The sequence below is a fragment of the Cebus imitator genome, unplaced genomic scaffold (assembly GCF_001604975.1).
Source record: "Cebus imitator isolate Cc_AM_T3 unplaced genomic scaffold, Cebus_imitator-1.0 Scaffold125, whole genome shotgun sequence".
Lineage (NCBI taxonomy): Eukaryota > Metazoa > Chordata > Mammalia > Primates > Cebidae > Cebus > Cebus imitator.
The window spans coordinates 2,975,918-2,997,049 of NW_016107440.1; the positions used below are offsets into that span (position 1 = coordinate 2,975,918).

Genomic DNA, 21,132 nt, shown 5'->3' on the forward strand with positions numbered 1-21,132 from the left:
AAAAAAAAAAAAAAAAAAAAAAAAAAAAAAAAGAAAGAAATTCAAGTCATAATTTAAAATCTCCCCACCAAGACAATTCCAGGCCAGAGCATGTAACTAAAGTCCTTAACAAAGAGATGCCAAGAGAGTCCAGCAATGTGCAGGCTGACACATCATGAGCAGGTGGTATTTATCAGAGCAATGCAAGATGGAGCCAACGTTCCAGAGCCAACGGAACTCCACCTGCTAAGATGAGAAATGAAACAGTTTGGACAGTCATTATCTAGAACAGCAGCTGCCTGGCAGGAAATCCGAAGTTTCTGAAAGATGCTCAGATTTCTGACAGTAATTGACAAGTGAAAAGATAACTTACCTGGATCCCGAGAATGGTTATTTTGGGGAGCAACAGAGAGGACGGGAGCTGTTCCCCTGGAAACTGCGGTTTGGGATACATCCTGCTGACTTTCCCACCGGCCCTAGTAAAGACAAAATTGGCAATTTTATTTCAATTAACAACAAAAAAAGTACAGATACTCAAGACAAAAAACCATTATGTATCACTAAAGTTCCTTTGTAGAATATAAGCTTGATTACATAAGCACTTTTGTTTTCTCTATTTTAAGACACAGGGTTTCTCTCTGTCACCAGGCTGGAGTGCAGGGGTGCCATCACAGCTCATGTAACCTCCAACTCTTAGAGTCAAGCAATCATCCCGCCTCAGCCTCCAGAGTAGTGGGGACTAGAGGTGCATGCCACCACACATGGCTACCTTTTTATTACTGTTGTAGATACGGAGTGTCACTATGTTGCCCAGACTGGTCTCGAACTCTCAGCCTCCAGCAATCCTCATTCCTTAGCCTCTCAAAGTGCTGGGATTACAGGTGTGAGGCACCCTGCCTGACCAGCACTTTTCTTCTGCTTGTCATCCTGCTTGTTGTATTAATTTCCCCAACAACAATACCCCCTCATTGGGACAGCCCCTCTATACAGCAGTTTACAATCTCCCATTCAACTACATCCTACTATGTGTTCTACCCCGGGCATCCTGTTGTCTCCCACAGAAGACGGATGTATTCCTTCTGCAATTCTCCCTTCGGTTCTGCCACGTCTGCTCTTTTGCCTCGAGATACCCTTTTTCACTCAGTTCTCCATGGAAACCCACAAACAACTCTTTAGTCAGAGGGTGTCTCTCCTCGCCACTCCTAGACTATGCTTCCACTGACTCACATGTAGGGCATAACAGTAAATATTACCAAATCTCTCATTTTAAATAAGTGTTACAGATAAATTACAGTCAAACCCAAGTCAAATAATTATAAATTGTCAATGATGGAAGTCTCTGAATTACCAAATTTTATTGGGCTCTCAACTTATTTGTAAATTCCTGTTAAAGAGATTTCAACCGAGATTTCATCGGTTGAGGGATTAAAAGACCATTCCAAATTTCATGGTGAGCCATAAAAACAGTGATAACATCAAAGCACTTTTAACTTCAGCCCTATCTAGGGAAGAAACAAACCCCAAATGTTGCTTTTATTAAAACTGGTAAGAGATGAGACGCAAATCTTTTAAATGCTTTAAGTTCCCTTTGATCTGCTGATAATCACTAACTTCTTTACCACTGGAGTTTAATAATCATGTGTACCACAAGTTTGAGCTGGCGGTGCACAGATGAGTGACCCTAACGATTCACTCAAGTTTTCTTTACTAACTGCCTGAACAGCAGGATGGGGAAGGCGAGTTCTCCGCTGCTCTTAAAGATGGACTGAGGAGGAAGGGCCTCTTAGGTTTCAGAAATGCATTGGAAACCTATCTGCTTTTAGCAGCAACCTAAGTACTGATCATAAAAATCAATAAGCCCTAAGTGATCTGGATCCTGTGTACCTCAGAGAAAGCCACTTTCCCTAGGAACTCTCAGCACTTGGTATTGTTTTTAAAAATGGTGTGATGGTCAGGGCTGATTAGGAAGCAAGGAGAACAAGAGAGACATGAACACGTGATCAGTGAGACCATGGGCTCTGAAATACTTCACCGGAGGAGTGCTGGCATCTCCATGAATCACACGCTGATTTACACATTTGAATGGTTTGTTAATTTTTGCATTCACATTTCATTAACTGTCTGGGAAGCTGGGGCCTTGTGTACCCTTGGGATATCCCCATCAAGTGAATGATCACTAAGGTCGGCCATCTGTGGAGTTTCTCAGAGAAGAAAAGCCCCCTGCTTTGTGTACAGTGGCGAGCTCACACACGGCTGTTCTGAAGACAACTTACTTAACTTGGAAGCATTTATTTTCCTATTTTAGATTCTTCTTGTTTGGTAGGTCTATGGCCGTGGTCTGTCCCTAAGGAAAACTAAGCTGCTGATCTGGAGTCAGCACCTGGGCTGTCTGATGTAGAATTGGGCCAAGAGCAAATCACGGAGCTGCCACCTCTTCCCCAAGGCACACCAAGGCCCTGGTGGCTTCACAGGCAGTTCTTCCCAGCAGGCACTCCTGCACACAAGGTTCCAACCCAATCAGAACAGAAGCAGTAACTCCGTCTCCTTTAGTCAAATACTTCAAGTGACAAGACTGAAAGGTACCCAATGTGTGGCTCCTGCCAGCCCTGCAGAGCATGACAAACAGAGACACGGCTCACTCTGTCCTCTATCTGAACAGCCATCTTAACCTTGAGGAACCTCACACGCTGCTCCTCCCTCACAGTTCTGATCCCATTGCCCTGGGACAGGGACCTCAAATTGCGCTGGGATGGAACAGGCTCCACTTCAGAGGGAGCAGCTGATGCGGAGGAGGTGAGACTGGGTGCCACGCACTTCCCTCCTCCAGCTGACACTGACGGAGCTCTGCAGAGACCCTCCACTGGAATTACTATATTTTTCTCCTCTGCCACAGCTCCATTCTCTTGACAGGGATGAAACCTGTGGTTTAGGGTACAGCTACACACAGTTCCCCAGGGACAAAGCAATGACTGTCTTTGTGATACATTTCATACACTTGGCAATCCTAGGGTTATCCTCCCTTTACTGAAATGTTAGGGCAAACAAAAAAAAAAAAAAAAAGAAGAAAAATCAGTTCAATGTACTTCACAGGGAGATGAACTCAGGACCACGGATTCAAGGACTTCGCAGGGTGCTGGGACTTTCAGCTCTCAACAGCTCAGGTCTAAAAGCAAAAGAGTATGATCCCGGTTTTTCTTCTCCTGCAGTGATCTGCGCCCCAACACCTGAAATCTAAATCTCTCATCTGTCTCTAACATCCTGCATGTCTATCACACTTCAGAATCAGCTGTGATACGAGTACACAAGAGGGAAGCCGGTTTTGTTTTGGATCCTGACCCAGCTTTATCGCTTTAGGACACATTTGTCCTCATAGGCGGACTCACAGAAAGAAAAACCTAGTCAATGCTGCAGTTACTGGTAGCCAGCACCAGGCTCAGGGGCAAAGTGGATGAGGTAGGAACGCTGGAGGCTCCCAGGGGACCTGATTTGGTCCCCAGGGACACCTGCGGTTTTCCAACTCCGGCTCCTCTGCCAGATACAAGTTCTTCAGGTTTTCTGGGAATGAGTCTGGTTTTGATTAGGAAAGTGACAAAAAGGTAAATAACGAGAAGTGCCAGTGACATTTCGGGTCTAAAGGCAGCTCCACTGCAGCTGGAAGAAGAGTGACTCATGCTTGGCAGCTCCTCCCAGGGCTGCATGAAACCATCGCAGGTTTCAGGAAGGCGACAGAGCCAACACAAAATTCAATTCTGCTAACTGGGTATTTGTTCACGCTATTGACTAATCTCAATTTCCTCAAAAACTCCAATCAAAAGATGACAAACATACAACCTTAAACTGACTCATTAAAAATAAAATTTCTCCTAAAATAACTTCGGAAATAAAAATGATTTTGTTAAGTGTTCGTCGTGTTGCAAAAGACATCGATGCACAGCCGACTCTGGGGTGGAAAGTCCAAAGACACGCCGGGATTCATCCTGCACCTCAACCTCAGCCGGTCTCGGCAGACAGTCACAAAAAGCCTGCTAAGGTTTCATTATACCTATAGAAAATATCTGTACAGTACTGATGAAACACCCAATAACAATAAATAGCAACACTGCTTCCATCAGGGATCATATTTTATATTTTTAAGTGAAAGACTTATCCCAAGAGTGATTTATTTTAGGCCCTACAGTGAATTTAACATTTGGAATAGTTAACCAAACTGTATCTTTTTAAGATTAATTAGTTCATCAATTCAGTCTCAGTGGAGCTCAGTGAAACAATACCACTTTTCACATGTAGGGGCATCGACAAACAGAGGAACGGAAAGCAGGGCTGGCCTCATTCCAAGTATTATTAGGCCAAACGGTGAGTGTGTCTTTAGAACCTAACTGCTTTCCTCTCGCCTCCCACACCCCTAATCCTATTACCCTCTCTGCACCTGCCTCCCTGCCCGCTTCACCATGTCTCTCATGCACCCAACTGAGCAACTGAAAACTAAGAGAACCTCCCCAGAACCTCCCAGTGGCCTCTTTCTGCTTCCGACATTATTCCAACCGCCCTGACCTGACTGCTCCATGTGATGTGATGTGATGTGGTACAGAAGACACAGCACAACAGAGCCTCCAATCTACAGCTTTTACGTGTCATCAGCATCAGCAAGATGGATGCATGGATTAACGGAAGAGAACCCAAAAATGTCTGCAAAGCAGACATAAGTCATTACAATTGCCAATGATTTCAAAATGTGTTTTCTGGCATTCCCAGCATCATAAAGACCAGCTTCAAATTACATTTCTGACTCAACTTTCCTGTACCTTCAATATTTTCATGCAAAGAAACCAAGATGGTCCCACTGGGCCTCTGGTGTGAAAAGGTCTCCCAGAGCACCTTCGACATGGTTTGCTCCACTCGCCCTCACCCAAGCTTCCAAGTCTCCAAATGTTTATTACTGATTTTAGTATGAATTAACTCCAACTCCTCACACTCCAGGACCTTCTAAACTCAGTAGGATCCCTTCATGCCTGGTCTTTTTTGACAGATAAATACTTTTACAAACAGTCTGGGACCCAGGTAACACGGAACATTTGCAAGGCATCATACATCCTGGTTGTACAGACATACTGCCACAGTGATTTTTACAAAAGGGTGAGGGTTACTACAGTGTAGAATGCAGTCATCTTCTAAAAACTACACTTAAAAATGCATTCATAAGCTGGAGGTCAAAGCAAGCCTAAGTTTTAGATCGTAGGATAATGGTTGTACCCCACTCATCAGGAAAGCCTAGTGAATTATTCACCTCTCCCTGGAGCTCTGAAAACTGAGGAATGCAGGAAATCCCAAAAAGAAAAAACAAACAACAAAAAAAATCGTGAGTCTGAGGTTTCCAATACGACCATTTCTTCACCCACTGGAGACCTCCTCAAACCACTAACTCCAAAAGAGCAAAAACTTCCAACAAGTTAAAATGTTAGAGAGTAAGACTCTAAGGTCATCTGTTCACGTGGACCACAAACCAAATGATATAAAAAGGTACATGGTGAGCTGTCTCCTCCGACCTGTACTCCCACTTGCTGGCCGCCACATCCTCCCACCCCCATCCCAGGCACATAAGGAACTTGAGTCCTTACAGCTTCTCATTTATATGGAGGCAAATCTACATACGACCCTGCCATCACAAACAGCAGTATACTGTTCTGCACTTCATTTTTAATCACTAAATATATCCTGGCGAGCTTTTCATAGACCTGAAGGGGTTCCTGGTCATGTTTATAGCTGTACAGTGCCCTGTGTGTGTATGGGTGCGGCCGCACGTGTGCTGTGTGTAACCACGTTGCCACCAATGCCCTTGTAAGTACACACCACATGTGTGCAGGCTTCGCCGTGCTAGGTGCTGGAGAGGATCCTGACCACTGTGTGTGCTTAAATACTGCTCTCTCCTGAGAAATGCTACTACAGGTGGCCCACAGCATCCTGATTGCAAGGCAATGCCACATAATCTTTAAAGATGTTTTTCCTTGTTTCATTTAAAAGGCCACAGGGAGAGCCTCTGTTTCCTGCTATGGGGTGGGGGGGCCTCTTTCTTTTCTTGCAAAAATGGAATTTAAAACATTTTTATTTTCCCTAAGAATATTTCAGGATGCTTTACGTTACATAAGACTACTGTGTCCCTTCCACCGAAAATGGGGAGCTATTCTGTACCCCACGCAAGGGGATCTGGAACCAAAGGCCCTTGGGCTAGCATTTTTCTCCTCTATCACCTGAACTTGCTCAACTTTTAAGGTCCATCCTTACAAATCTGTTAAAGAAGTTTTCTGCTTCACCCCATCCTGTGGAGAAGCAACAATTCTCTCATTCTGACACGTGGATATCCACCTAACTCGCTGATCTGACACGCGGTGAGCCGCATGGTGCTGAGGCCCTGGCATCCATGGCAACCTTCCAGGCCTGTGGGTGCCAGGAGTTTCCACAGCTGAACTGGGAGCAAAGCAAGGACCGGCAGGCCGGCATCTCCGTCTCCCCTGACATACTTCGCCATGTCTCAGAGGATGGGACTGCCACGGCTGGGGAAAGCCAGACAGGCCAAAACCTGAGGAGGACCACGGCCCACTGCCGTCCTCCAACAGGGAACGTAAGCTTGTGAGCGCCGTGAACAGGGCTTGAGCGGTATATGAAACAGCGTGGGGAGATGCATCCTTGTGCCCGTACTGGACCTGCCCCAGGAGGGGAGCTGAGCAGCCAGAACCCAGGCTTTCCTCACCCTCGCTCAGTTATTCGTGGACCCCAAAGAACCAAGAACCAACAGCAGGAAGGTCCGGAAGCGTTAAGATAACTGTGTGACATGACAGTTACTTATCTAATTCACCTTGTCCTGCTAGCCCCAGCCCTGCACAGGCCACGATGAGCCCTGCAGTCGCACCTCAACTGGTCTCCATCCTCACCCCATGCTGTCTCTGAAGCCTCTGGGCGGAATCCTTCCTAAAACCCTCCTCCCTGGCCTTCTGACACTCCCCTGACCCTGTCTTCATTACTCCCCGGCACTGCCGCCTCTGTGCCGTGGCCTGAAGTGCCACCACTGCCTCAGCCAATCCGGCCCCCACTGTCCCCGCTATCCCCTCAGGCTCCAGCACCTAGCTTCAACTCCGACACCTGAGACCCTCAAAAATGGAACTGAATCATTTCTTCCCAAAGACTTCCCCACAGTTCATCTCTCGGACCTATACACTGCCGTCCGAAACCCGACATCACTCAAGTCCCCTCACTCCAGCCTCACTCATGGCGTCTGCAGGACTCTAGAGTCCCCTCCCCAATCCATCTGTGTCTCTCCTCTCTCCCTGGCTATTTCTCCCCTAACCAGTCCCTCCACTCTCCAACTCAAAACCATTTTTCCCACGTTTGCACTGATACCTGTACACATTTATACGTTTCCTATGCACACACCACAGCCAGGGATGGGCTGAGACTCAGCTGGACCATTAAAACAAACGTTCTAATTCACATGTGGCCATGCTACTGCTCTGTTTTCAAGTCCTTCCATGCTGTCCAGCTCCCCTGCCATTCCTCGGGACATGACATCAGGATGCCAAAAATAAGGCCCTGCCTCTCTGGGTTTCGCTCACAGACTCTACTTTTTTCTTCTTCTTTTTTTCTTTTTTAAGACATGGTCTCTCTCTGTAACCAAGGGTGGAGTGCAATGGTGCAGTCATAGTTAGCTGTGGCCTCAAATTCCTGGGCTCAAACGATCCTCCCCTGCCTCAGCTTCCCAACTAGCTGGGATTATAGGCATGAGCCATCATGGCTGCCTAATTTTTTTAAATTTTTTTTACAGAGAAGGGGACTCCCTGTGTTGCCCAGTCTGGTCTCAAACTGCTGGGCTCAAGCCAACCACCCACCTGGGCTTCCCAAACCAATGGGATTATAAGCATGAGCCACCATGCCCAGCCCGTACGCCCTGGACTACACTCCCACCTCGTGTGCTATCAAGAACATGGCAAGGTGGTTCATCCCAAGCCTTCGCTCACAGAGATCCTTCCGCCCACTGTGTTCCTTCAGCTCCTTCCCTGACTGCGTGAACCTCAGCGTCATCCTTCGGGGGAGTCTTAGGAATGGATGGCCAGGTGTAGTGGCTCATGCCTGTAATTCCAGCACTTTGGGAGGCAGAGACAAGCAGATCATGAGGTCAGGAGATCAAGACTATCAGGGCCAACACGGTGAAACCCCATCGCTACTAAAAATACAAAAATTAGCTGGGCATGACGGTGTGCACCTATAGTCCTAGCTACTAAAGAGGCTGAGACAGGAGAATAGCTTGAACCCAGGAGGCAGAGACTGCAGTAAGCTGAGATCATGCCACTGCACTCTAGCCTGTGTGACAGAGAGAGACTCAGCCTCGGGAAAAAAAAAAAAAAAAAAATTGGTCTCCATCCTGCAGTCTCCCCCCAACTTGAGTCCTGCGTGAAGCCGATGGGGGGGCCACGCCCTCTACCGCACCCTGGCTTGGTTCTAACAGCGTCTCTGCTCCTTTGTTCTATTTCTGTGGTATACATGATGGACAGTACTTTTCTTTGAAGTAGATTATATTATTTTCTGTTATTGTATGCATTTAAAATAAGGAAACTAGGCAGAGTTTTTTGTTTTTTTTTTTTTGAGAGGGAGTTTCACTCTTATTGCCCAGGCTAGAGTGCAGTGGCACAATCTCAGCTCACTGCAACCTCCACTTCCTGGGTTCAAGCAATTCTCCTACCACAGCTTGCCGAGTAGCTGGGATTACAGGCATGCACCACCACGCTCAGCTAATTTTTGTATTTTTAGTAGAGATGGGGTTTCACCATGTTGGCCAGGCTGGTCTCAAACTCCTGACCTCAGGTGATCCACCCTCCTTAGCCTCCCAAAGTACTGGCATTACAGGCCCGGCCACTTCTTTCAAGGAACTTATAATTGGAGATTTAGGTTAGGCACATTTCCCCAAACACACAGAAAGTCATGTTTTTCTTATCTTTTCCTTAAGATATTTTATTTACATTAAAATATCATGTAGAATCAATTTTCAAAAACTCTGCTCTCTTCAGGTAATCAAGACTGACACTAAGCTACAGCTAATCAAACCTATCGCTGGAGGAGTATAAACAAGCATAAACTTCAGCACACTTAGAGAAACCCATGTCCACGCAGGGCTTCAGCGAACGGATGAGCTGGCAATCTGTATGTCTATAAACATACATATGTATCCTAGTGTAGGCAAACTACTAATAATCTAGATCTTAAAAAAGAGTCTCCAAGTGGGAGCAGTGGCTCAAGTCTGTAATCCCAGCACTTTGGGAGGACAAGGCGGGCAGATTACGTCAGGTCAGGAGTTCGAGACCAGCCTGGCCAACATGGTTAAACCCTGTCTTTACTAAAAATACAAAAATTATCTAGGCATGATGGCAGGTGCCTGCAATTCCAGCTACTGCGGAGGCTGAGGCAGGAGAATTGCTTCAACCTGGAAGGCAGAAGTTGCAGTGAGCTGAGATGGCACCATTGCACTCCAGCCTGGGCAACAGGAGTGAAACTTCATCTCAAAAAAAAAAAAAAAGTGCCTAATTAATGCATCAACTTCATCTTCATTGTTCTTAAGTTTTTATAATGAAAATGTCAAACATACACAAAAGCAAAGTGTAGAATAATTAACAATAGAAATAGCATAATGAACCCCACCCAGCTTTAAGAATTGTCATGAAGCAGCCAATTTCTGTCACTCCACTTTGTAGATTCGAAAACAACTCCCTCATATCAGACCATCTCGTAAGACCACAGCCACTACTGACCTCCTCAAGGGCTACAAATCAACATGGGGCACGCTGCACACGGCTGGCAGTGCCAACATCTAACCAGACCCCTCAAAAGTGACACACACAAACTGTCATGTGTGGGGCCCAGGTAAGACAGTATCAAGGAGCACTAACCTTTTTTAAGTAAACAACGAGTTCTCTATGCTTAAAACTGTTAAACAGAGAACGCTCTATTAAAGTAAACAAATTCCAGCGAACGAAATTTCCATTCTCTTTTTCTTCTCACAAATAATGTTGACTTTCAGATATACTTTTATTTCTCATAAATTTTCAATCATCACACATCAATACTTCACTATAAAAACCTGATTTGAAGTTTCTTTTCTGACAGAAATAGAAAATTTAGACGGAAGTACAAGCTTTAGCAGAAAAATTGTTTTTCAACCCCAGTAGTCAGAAAATCTAATAAACCTTATTTTAATTGGTAGATTAAAAGAAATGAACTCTAAACACTTTCCAGTAAGTTTCACATAATACAGATGTGAGTAGGGGAAATTCTGGCTTGCAAAAATAACCTGAGATTTGAGAAGATAAAAGTTGAAAACAGGCCTTAAAACTGATAGAAATAGTTAAAGACACCTACCTTGTTGCTGCCTAGACTGTATGATGGAATGAGATCTTGTCGGCTTCCAGACAACTGAAAGAAAAGGGAGTTAGTTCTTTATGTATTAGAGCATCAACACGTGGTCTAGGCAGTGCCAACCTTTGCCAACCCAGTCAATCAAACATCAAGTCGGGTGGCAGCAGGGAGGTTGTCAAGATGAAGGCTGCACACTAGTGGTCTTTGGGACATTACGAACATTGAATTGGTTATGAACAACTTTCAGATGAGAGGTTCCTGTAAATTCTGGATATTCAGTTCACACTGAGGTCATAACCGCCTGGACCTGAACAAGAGATCTCCCACTGGGTGATCCCTTCCTTCTGTGTGAAAGATACCAGGTTACTGGTTATCTTACCATGGCCTGAGCTTATGATTCCTTCCTCTGGGTATTTGTAGCAACTGTAAATACACTCACAAACTATTTAAGCTACTAGATCTCAAATATTCAATGTCTACATGTGTCAGTATATTTTAATATATCATTTTCTGAAGAAATGAGACATTATCTTTCTTGAGTTAAAGTGATCTTCCTAAATGTCTGAGATGGTTGGTGACATCCTTAGCAGCCATGCCGTGGCCTCGTGACTCCCCAGCTTGAAACCAGGATGATCCAATTACAATCACTCTGGATCGCTCTCTCTCCTCTCTCAGGCGCTAAGGCTAAGGTCAGCTGCCCTTTCTCACCATGCTTGTGCTGTGACTTCTCTCGGTGTGAAGTTAGGATGAAAGTGTCAGTTTTCATATGCACATCTTCATCAAAAATGAGGAAAAGAGAAATAAGTCAAGGGGCCAAGAGTATATCTTTGTGAATAATTATTCCCATGTTCAATATGTACATAAATTATATCTATGTTTTTAAAAACAACAATCAGCTGAAGCCATTGTTATGAAACAGCCCAATATATCTGAGGCACGGACACCACCCTGGCTGTCCTGTGAACAACTGGTCTGTGAACTGAGACCAGACTGCTTCTCAACCTAGAAATAACTTAAGCCCAGAAAATGGCATTGGCTTGCCATGGGCACTTGGCTAGTTTTGGTTTGGTTAACATTCACTGAACACCTCAGTGGGTGCTCAGCAGTAGTGACTGGAAGAGAAGAAACACCTGGAATGTATTTAAGTGTTATTTCCCTTACAGTATCAGTAGGAAGAGGGCAGAGGTGCACAGAGCCAATAGGGGTCGAGACCAGCGGCCCTGACATCAGTCCTGGGAAGGGAAGGACTTTGGAGATGGGGTTTGATGGGTGGAGAAGAGTTACCCAAGAAAAGAGGAGAGGAGAGAGGTCCCAAGCAGAGCACAGGACTGGGTTCCACACACTTACTCTGTTCACATTTGGAGAGCTGATACTCCTCCTGCTCAGCTTCCCTTTTCCTGTTAGCTGTTCCTTCACCGCAACTTCCTGTGGATCAGAAAACATACAGAAGAAAAAGACAAGTAAGAGACATACCACGAAAGCAACACCATGTACAGCAGATGTGCATCCGCCATTGATACACACACATTCCTAGCTATTTCAATAGAGCTGTTATGATTATTACATATTACATGCCTGTATCAAAACAGCTTACATGCTCCCTAAGTACAAACATTTACTAGGTACCCATAAACAGTTTCTTAAAATTAAATAAATAAAGGCTGTTACTTTGTAAGACAGAGTGACCCAATTATAATCACTCTGGATTCAAAGTTCATCAGAGTGAGCTCTTCAAATGTTTAGACGCAATAACACTGAATTACAAAGTCAAACACAGACTCAGCCTGCACCAGGGCTCTGCTGCCCGCCCTATCCACGTGGTTTGCTAACCTGCCGCAGGCGATCTAAAGTCAGGAGGTTTTCTACCGCCAGCACGCTCCTCAGGTACTTTTCAATATAAGCCTCTGAGTCAGCAGAAGCTGGGTTTTCAACATTGGCTGCCATTCGTGCTAATGCTTCTCGTTCCTCCACTCCCTGGGCGTCCTGAGGAGCGCAAAGTTATATGTTATAAAAGTTTCTTGATCTACACACACACACACACACACACGTGCACAGAACGTATTCCGTTTTAAAGTCAGCTTTGGAACGCCAATGCATTTTTCCATGGGAATAATGAAAGGTGATCAGGTGACTAGGTTTACTTGAAAGGCTGGTTAATTTAAACAGAGTAGCTGAAACACAGCACATGCTCAACAAAACTGATCTCTACTACATTCCCACTGCAAAAAACCCATGACTAGTTAGAAACAATTTTGTAGACTAGCCAGAAATGTAACCACTATAGAAACAGTATTTCAGGAACATTACCCACTGCCCTCAAACTCCACAGGGACAGAGAAAGGAAAGAGGCGCTGCGGTGGCTGCCACGCAGGGTGGGAACCAAGCTGCCTCCCAGGGAGGAGGCCTGGTATAGAGATGTTAATGGACACACGGTTTCACCCCTGCCACAACACAGCGCAGGGTAAATGACATATTCAGAACATGGCGGCTTGGGTTCAATTTTCTGCTCCAGTGGCAGAGGCCAAAGGCCTCGAGCCGACCAAGGAGAGGTTTTCTAGGTCGGTTCTCCTGCACTGAGCTTTCTGGTACAACCCATCCCCAATCCTGGGACAGGAGCTAGCTGTGCATACAAATGGGACACACATAGTCAGAAACAGGCTTTATCAATGTATTTAGTTATTTCAAGCAAAGGGGTGTTTTCTTTTTTTTTTTTTTTGACACATAGTCGTGCTCTGATGCATACGCTGGAGTGCAGTGGCATGATCTTGGCTCACTGCAACCTTCACCTCCTGAGTTCAAGCAACTCTCCTGCCTCAGGCTCCCAAGCAGGTGGGACTACAGGTGCCCACCACCATGCCTGGCCAATTTTGTATTTTTAGTAGGGACGGGGTTTCAACCTATTGGCAAGGCTGGTATCGAACTCCTGACCTTGTAATCCACCCACCTTGACCTCCCGAAGTGCTGGGACTACATGTGTGAGCTACTGCACCCAGCCACAAAGTGGGTTCTTAACAAATTACTTTTCTCAGGAAAAATCAGGTACTTTATTCACTTGTAAATTTCTTATAATAATGCCAAAATTACAAAATGTGTATCCATATGCCACTGCATCTGAAATGCTATCAACTGTAAGACAAAATATTTTATACACAATTAAGGGGATAAAAAAAACCTCTGCTAATTAATTTTAAGATACCATCAATTATAAGACACATTATAACTTCAAAGATATTTTTAAAAATTTAAATGAGTTTTAAAACAGATAAAATATGGGAGATTTGTAAGATGGCTTCAGTTCACAAAATCTTTGGTCTCACACAGTAATTCATTTGAACCTAATAACAACCATGAAAAGAAGGAATTATCCTTATTTCCTAGATAACAAGAGGAAGACCACACAACTGGCAAGAGTCAAGGCCAGAACTGAGGTCTCGTGTCTCCTGGTAGAGTATTCTTTTCAGCGCAATACAGAATACTTGTGTCTAAAGAAAATAGACATTATCCTAATTTTACAAGGAGAAAGAAACTGCCTCTGGCCTGGACCACTTCTTTTGGCCATGATGCCCTAACGGCTTTTGTGATACAGAACACAAGGAATTTTTAGGGCTTTTACATGATGAAACTTGCCTACTAAGGAATCTTTTTGTTTTTAGGTCTAGTCTTTATACAATCAGCTTTATATTTTATTTTGCCTTTATCAAGATTTGATAATGTGGAAACAATGTTTGCCAGTTTGGATATTTAGCTAATTAACAGTGCAATCATGAGGTTATGTTTCTCTTCAAGCTGATCCCCCCTTATTTCTTCCTTTTTAAAACCTGGAGAATAAAAGCACTTTTAAAAGGAGTAAGAAACTCAGTGGGAGAGAAGGAAAAGGAGAGGGAAATGGAGAGAGAAAAGGAAGAACTGAAGACAGTTCCCTCAAACAGTCACTGTTTCTCAACTGCATTCAAGCCATTTAGATAGATAAGATCTGAAACAACTGGAATACATAGAAAACGTTTAGATACAGAGAATAAACAGTAAGTCTCTAGCTAGACATAGACGTATACTCGTTTTAAATCTTACAAACAAGAGTGAATGAAGCACACCGAGTAATCTATTATAGATCCAAGACTGTGCGACCACTAACTCTGCAAGCAGGCTTTATTTTTATATGTTCTGCAAACTCCAAATTAAATTGGATGGTTAATATTTATTAAGCAAATCTACCACTTTAAAGATCCAGGGAAAAACCAGTTACTCTCCAACATGACTTGAGAGGGAAAAGCATTTTGCAACACAAGAGAGCTAAAACAAAGCCTAAGTACTGTGTAGTATTTTTCTTCTCCAAAAGTTGATCTCTGTGTTAAAATATAAACTGTTCGCCTATTGTTCAAATACTCAACAGAATCAATGGACAAATCCTAAGCCCTGAAATGACAGGAACTGGCGCTGGTGTTGATGGCATGGTGAGGAGGGGTGTCCTCTGATGTCTTTCACCCCTACTTCTCCATCCCCTGAGGACGCAAAGTGTCCACCCCTTTGCCTACGCCCTGCTCTTTTAGGGTGAGGGTGGGAGAAGGAATTTACTCTTTTCAGAGTCCTTTCCCTAGGACCCTCACTTCTCCTGGCCTGGCAAGGGATGCCCCATTTCCCAACTGTGCCGGTGCCTGGGTGAATGAATACACGTCTAGTTCAGGACACCTCTTAGGAAGCATGGATACACCACATCTTCCATCAAGCTTCTACCAGGGATCAATTTAAGCTCCGCTTTTCTGAATCGTCTGAATATCTCAATTAGTTCAGACAGGTAAATAACAGTACTAATAACATAATAATCATAGTAACAACAATAGTAGCGATAACATGTTCTCTAGTACATGCACATCAATTGGTATATATTGTCTCATTTGATCCTCGTGCAGGCTGGGCGTGGTGACTCACCCTGTAATCCCAGCACTTTGGGAGGCTGAGGCGGGTGGATCATGAGGACAGGAGTTTGAGACCAGCCTAACCAAAACAGTGAAATCCCATCTCTACTACAAATACAAAAAATTAGCCGAGCATGGTAGTAGGCATCTATAAACCCAGCTACTTGGGAGGCTGAGGCAGGAGAATCACTTGAACCCAGAAGGCAGAGGTTGCAGTGAGCTGAGATCGTGCCATTGCAATCCAGCCTGGGCAACAGTTCGAGACTCCATCTCAAAACAAAAACAAAAACAAAAAAACTCACTTTGTGTGGAAGGTATTACTAACCCCATTTGACAAGAAAAAAAAAAAAAAAAAGTACCAATTACTAAGAGGATTCAAAAAAAAAAAAAAATATATATATATACACACACACACACACACACACACACACACATATATATGTGTGTGTGTGTGTGTGTGTGTGGGCTCAAAGTAAGTTATCCAAGTTTACTTTGCTAATAAATGACAGAAACAGATTTCTGTTTGACTTCAGGATCCAAGTGGAATCTCTACGCTATGCTGCTTCCCATCCTGGGTCCAATATGTTTCTCTTCTGTCATCTTCTATGTAAAAAGGTGTTGATTTGCTTTTCCAATGAAAGTTTTCCAACAAAATACTAAAACTTTTAAAGTCACAAGTACATTTTACTATGAGTGGATATTAGAAAATTCCATAAAAATCTATAGCTTCCCTAAACATACACTTTCACTTCATACTTATGTCTTGCGTAAGTCACTCTTCAGGGAGTTGACTCTTTTAAAGTGTTTATTTTTAGTAAATTAAATTGTATATCCTTCACCTCTGGAATATTGGAGACAATTTCAAAAGTCACTCCACAGCCAGGAATAGAACTTCGATGAGACATCTTTTTTAGGAGACTCTGTGCAAAACCCTGGAGAAAAACAAAATAGAAGATATATGATTTCCCACCTGAAAAATTGAGTTTACATTAACACAAGACAGCTTAAAACATACTGGTTCATTCTCACTATAAGAAAACAGAGCACGTTTCCAACTAAGCAAGTGAAATCACCAAGTACAGTTTCCTCAGCATTGTCCTGTGATATGAAACCAACTTACTCGAGGCCCACCATGTGTGACAGGCCCTACACCCAACACAGGAAACATACAGACCAAGACTGTAAGCTGGCAGTAGGCATATGGATGAATGCTGCTTAGCATTTAGCTACAGGAATACAAGCTTGTTGAGTTCCACACAATAAAATGACCTTCTAACTAAGATGGAAGCAAGGACTGGTGATGCTTACACTTTTTTCCTCCCCAGAACGATGGACATCTTGTAGCATGAATATTGACAAGTCCAGCCATTAAATTCTTGACCAAAGCAAGATCGTTATGAGGAATGATTTAAGAGTGCACGGTCATTGTTTATGCTGACTACGCTCTTTGCACAGTTAGGAATTGAACTGTTGAATTAATGCAGAGGTGACTCATTTTGAGATGCTGCTAAGACTGAACACCCTGCAGAGGTTGGGGAGAGCAGGGATGAGAGCAGAATATCATCAGGGAACAAGGGTAAGGGGGAGAGAATGTGAAACAGGCACTGAGCTTTCTCCCCATGCAAAAGGAATGGCAGAAACACGTGAAGCCCCCAAGAAAATAGCAAAGCCAAGCTATGTGGTCTTGGATATACATCATTTCACAAACCTACCTAATGATAATTTATTTCATATTCAATGATCTTTGGTTAATTTTTAAAAAGAATACAGCATCTCAGAATGCAAAGAGACCATTTATGTCACTGCGTTTCTCCCTTGACTTTAGCCCTGCAGTGCTGATCCAAGGCTAATTAGAACATTCAAGATACAGAGATCGCTGTCCTTAGGGTGGCGAAGGGAGATGTGGAAGCTACCATTATTCTCCTTTTTGGTTTTCCATTTGTATGGTATTAGTGAAGCTGACATGTGTGCTTGAGCGTCCTGTGGGAGCTCCTGTTCTTGTTACAAATAAGAAGAGGGCTTTCCACATGACCATTCTTAGGAAGGAAATACCAGAAATTGATAAAGAAAATGGTGTGCCTTAAAAATACTTCCACAGCGTTTCAACCAGGAAAAAACAAAACAAAACAAAACATGGCAACCTATTGTCCCTACAATAGAAACAACAAAAACCAAGTGACACGTGGTGACTGTATAATGTACCTTTTCTGCCAAGGACCCTGTGGGGCTGGTGGTGGTGCCAGGTTAGTCTGAGGGCCTGGCAACCAGGATGTCTCATTCTGAAATGGAAAATCACTCTTCAAAATGCTCCCCATGAGCGGTGTGTCTTTTTCAAACCCTCACACACTTATGAGAAAAGGGGGACCGAAAGAGTGAATGGGAGCACACCATATACATCTATAGCTAACCCCATGGCCTGGATTTTATTGATGTTGGATTGCCAAGCTAAAGAGCTGCAATTTTAATGGCATTACCACCAGTCTTCATTTCAAAGATTGATATCAGTGTGACATTTGGAACTAAAGATTAATTTTTAGGGGTGGAGATTACATCTAGGAGTCTGTCAACCATCACTGTGCTCTTTTAAATGAAAAGATTTTCATCTGTACTGGTTCTAGTCAGTGTATTGAGAATGCCTCAAAAAAAAAGAGAGATAAGACGGTTAAAAGGATCCCTAGATGCAGTCTCCCAAATCCTTATATTTGCAAAACCAGTAACAGAAAGAATTTAAATTCTTTTTTTTTTTTTTGAGACGGAGTTTTGTTCTTGTTGCCCAGGCCGGAGTGCAATGGCACGATCTCAGCTCACCACAACCTCCACCTCCTGGGTTCAACTGATTCTCCTGCCTCAGCCTCCCAAGTAGCTGGGATTATAGGCATGCACCACCATGCCTGGCTAATTTTGTATTTTTAGTAGAGATGCGGTTTTCCCATGTTGGTCAGGCTGGTCTCAAACTCCTGACCTCAAGTAATCCACCCACCTTGGCCTCCCAAGTGTTGGGATTACAGGCGTGACCAGTGCACCTGGCCTTAAATTCTTATCTAGAAGTTTTGTACTAAACCCCTTCATATGGCACAAGGTCCTTCATAATCCAGCTGCAACTACATGCAGAGCCATGCTCCTTGGCACAGGCAGGATCCCTGGCACATAGTGCTCCTTGCGGTCCCCGAGCCTGCCCCATCCTGCCCTCCCGACTCTCTCTGCACATGTATTTCCTCCTATCCACAGAACTCCATCTTCTCCTCCTCTGCCTGGCCAATGCCCCTCCTAGTCCCAGTTCAAATGATGCCCTCCTCTCTGAAATGCCCCCACCAACCCCAACTCCCTTGGGCTGAATCCTTCCCTCTCTAACCTGCATTCTCACCACAAGTGCTGAGGACCTGCACCACATGCTCAGCTCGGGCTGAGGGCAGTTGCCTGTTACGTATCTACCTGTGCAAATCAACTCGGCTCTTGAAGGACACAGATTACTTCTTTTTGTTTGTTTTCAGATGCATTGCCCAGGCTGGACTCGAACTCCTGGGCTCAAGTGATCCTGTGGCCTCAGCCTCCTGAATTGCTGGGACAGCAGACATGCGCCATTGCACTGGGCTCACTCATTTCCCATTCACCTTTTTATCCCAAAGCCAAATATACAAATCAAAGACTGCAAGAGGTAAAAGGTCTAGAAAGCAGCCTGGGCAACATGGCAATACCTGGACTCCACAAGAAATACAAAAAATTAGCCAGGCATGGTGGCATGTGCCTGGGGTCCCAGCTTCCGGGAGACTGAGGTGGAAGGATCACCTGAGCCCAGGAGGTGACTGCTGCAGCAAGCTATGATCACATCACTGCACTCCAGAGCAAGACCCTATCTCTTAAAAACAAAACAAAACAAAACAAAAGGCTGGCCGGGCACGTGGATCACCACAGGTCAGGAGTTCAAGACCAGCCTGGTCAACATGGAGAAACCCCATCTCTACTAAAAATACAAAAATTAGCCGGGCGTGGTGGCAGGCACCTGTAATCCCAGCTACTCGGGAGGCTGAGGCAGGAGAATCACTTGAACCCAGGAGGTGGAGGTTGCAGTGAGCCGAGATTTCACCACTGCACTCCAGCCTGGGTGACAAGAGTGAAACTCCATCTCACAGAAAAACAAAAGTCTGAAAACAGAAGTGTAGGCAGCCCTCTCCTAATGAACTAACAGCTGGTCTTTGAGGAAACTCCTTTTTACAGGGCCCAGATGAAAAAGCAACAACCAAACCACCGGCCTTGCCCCTGACAGGCTGGGAGGTACCCAAAAGAATGACCATGGTTTGTGAATTTGCTCTAAGAAAGATTCAGTTTAACAATACTGTCCAAGGGCAAGTGACACATCTGGGTCTTGATGCAAGCATGGGTCCAGGACAGCAGCAGTCACCTGAGAAAGAAAAGCTCAGCGCTTCCTGGAGCTTGTTTGGACAGAAGGTCAGAGGAAGCACTGCACAGCCATGCCCTCGGGTCGCACCTGTGGTTACAGCATTTCTTCCACTCAACACTAACCTGCCGGCCGTGAACATTGACACAGATTCTCTTGCGTAACACCAGTTGCATGTCGGCAGGGTGGCTGAGCTGGACCGTCACACGCACGATCAGAAACAGCCGCTCGTCCGCAGGCGTGCCCTTGCTGAGCTGAGGGCAGCCGTGTACCGCGGAGTCCCAGGAGGCTTCTGCTTTCGCCTGCAGAGAAGACAGAAAGGAAATAGGTTTCCCTCTTCTCCAGAAACAGAAAACTCTTTCAAGGAAACCACCTTGGCTCAGGCTGCAAGGGCACGTGCCAGTCACCAGCAAAGTTCTACTATGACAGCGGCCCTGAAGAGATGATGGAGTGGGGCAGTGTGACCACAATCACCTTCGCTTGAAAAGTATAGAGCATGATGATCCTGGCTGGCTTACTTTTAAAATTTGTATTAAAAAACGCTCAAATGTCAAGCAAAGCTGCAAAAATTCAGTCTGGTGATGCACACCCCTCTCATCACAATGCACCAACTGCTATAGTTGGGCCACTTGTGCTTTTCCGTCTCGCAGCTCACACATACACACATTATTACTTTAGCTGAGCCCCTTTCAAGTAAGGTACAAATCATATCCTGGAAATTTAACAGCAATACACTATCATTTAATATAGAATCCATATTCAAATGTTTGAATATGGATTCAAACATACTGCCTGTCATTGTCAAGTCCCTCTGTTCTACTCGAATCCACAACAGCTGCTCAGCCCTTCCTGGTGACACTTGCCCCTGCTGAACTGGAAGGGTGCTGGCCCAGAGCTCTATAGAAGGAATGGCCACTGCATGTGTCAGACTGATTCCTCACTGTTAAGACTCAAGTTGCGCTTCTTAGGGATACTACTAAGTAATAATATGTCCTCAAAGCATCACATACCAGCTTTCCTTCCTGAAAATATTCATAATTTTTCAAACATACTCAAAATTAGAAAATAAACTCCCGTGATATACCCATCACTCAGATACCACCATTAAAATCAAGATGTCACCATACTGCCTTCACCTATTCTCTTCCTTTTTAAGTAGTCCTGGCCAGGTGCGTTGGCTCACACCTGTAATCCCAGAACTTTGGGAGGCTGAGGCAGGTGGATCACTTGAGGTCAGGAGTTCAAGACCAGCCTGGCCAACACGGTGAAACCCCGTCTCTACTAAAAATACAAAAATTAGCCAGGCGTGATGGTGTACGCCTGTAGTCCCAGCTACTTGGGAGATTGCAGCGAGAGGATCACTTGAACGCAGGAGGTGGAGGTTTCACTGAGCCGAGATCGTACCGCTGCATTCCAGCCTGGGAAACAGATCGAAACTCTGTCTCCAAA

General features: G+C 44.5%; 1 protein-coding gene across 1 annotated transcript in view; it reads right to left on the reverse strand.

Annotated features, from left to right (window-relative positions):
• KIF13B (kinesin family member 13B) overlaps nt 1–21,132 on the reverse strand; it is a 187,714-nt gene that overhangs the window by 31,267 nt on the left and 135,315 nt on the right. Inside the window, exons 31-36 of the mRNA XM_037742659.1 lie at nt 19,809–19,985; nt 16,127–16,219; nt 12,205–12,357; nt 11,722–11,799; nt 10,378–10,431; nt 353–455 (exon numbers count right to left, since the gene is read on the reverse strand). Coding sequence (XP_037598587.1) covers nt 353–455; nt 10,378–10,431; nt 11,722–11,799; nt 12,205–12,357; nt 16,127–16,219; nt 19,809–19,985 — 658 coding nt within the window. The remainder of the gene's footprint in view (nt 1–352; nt 456–10,377; nt 10,432–11,721; nt 11,800–12,204; nt 12,358–16,126; nt 16,220–19,808; nt 19,986–21,132) is intronic.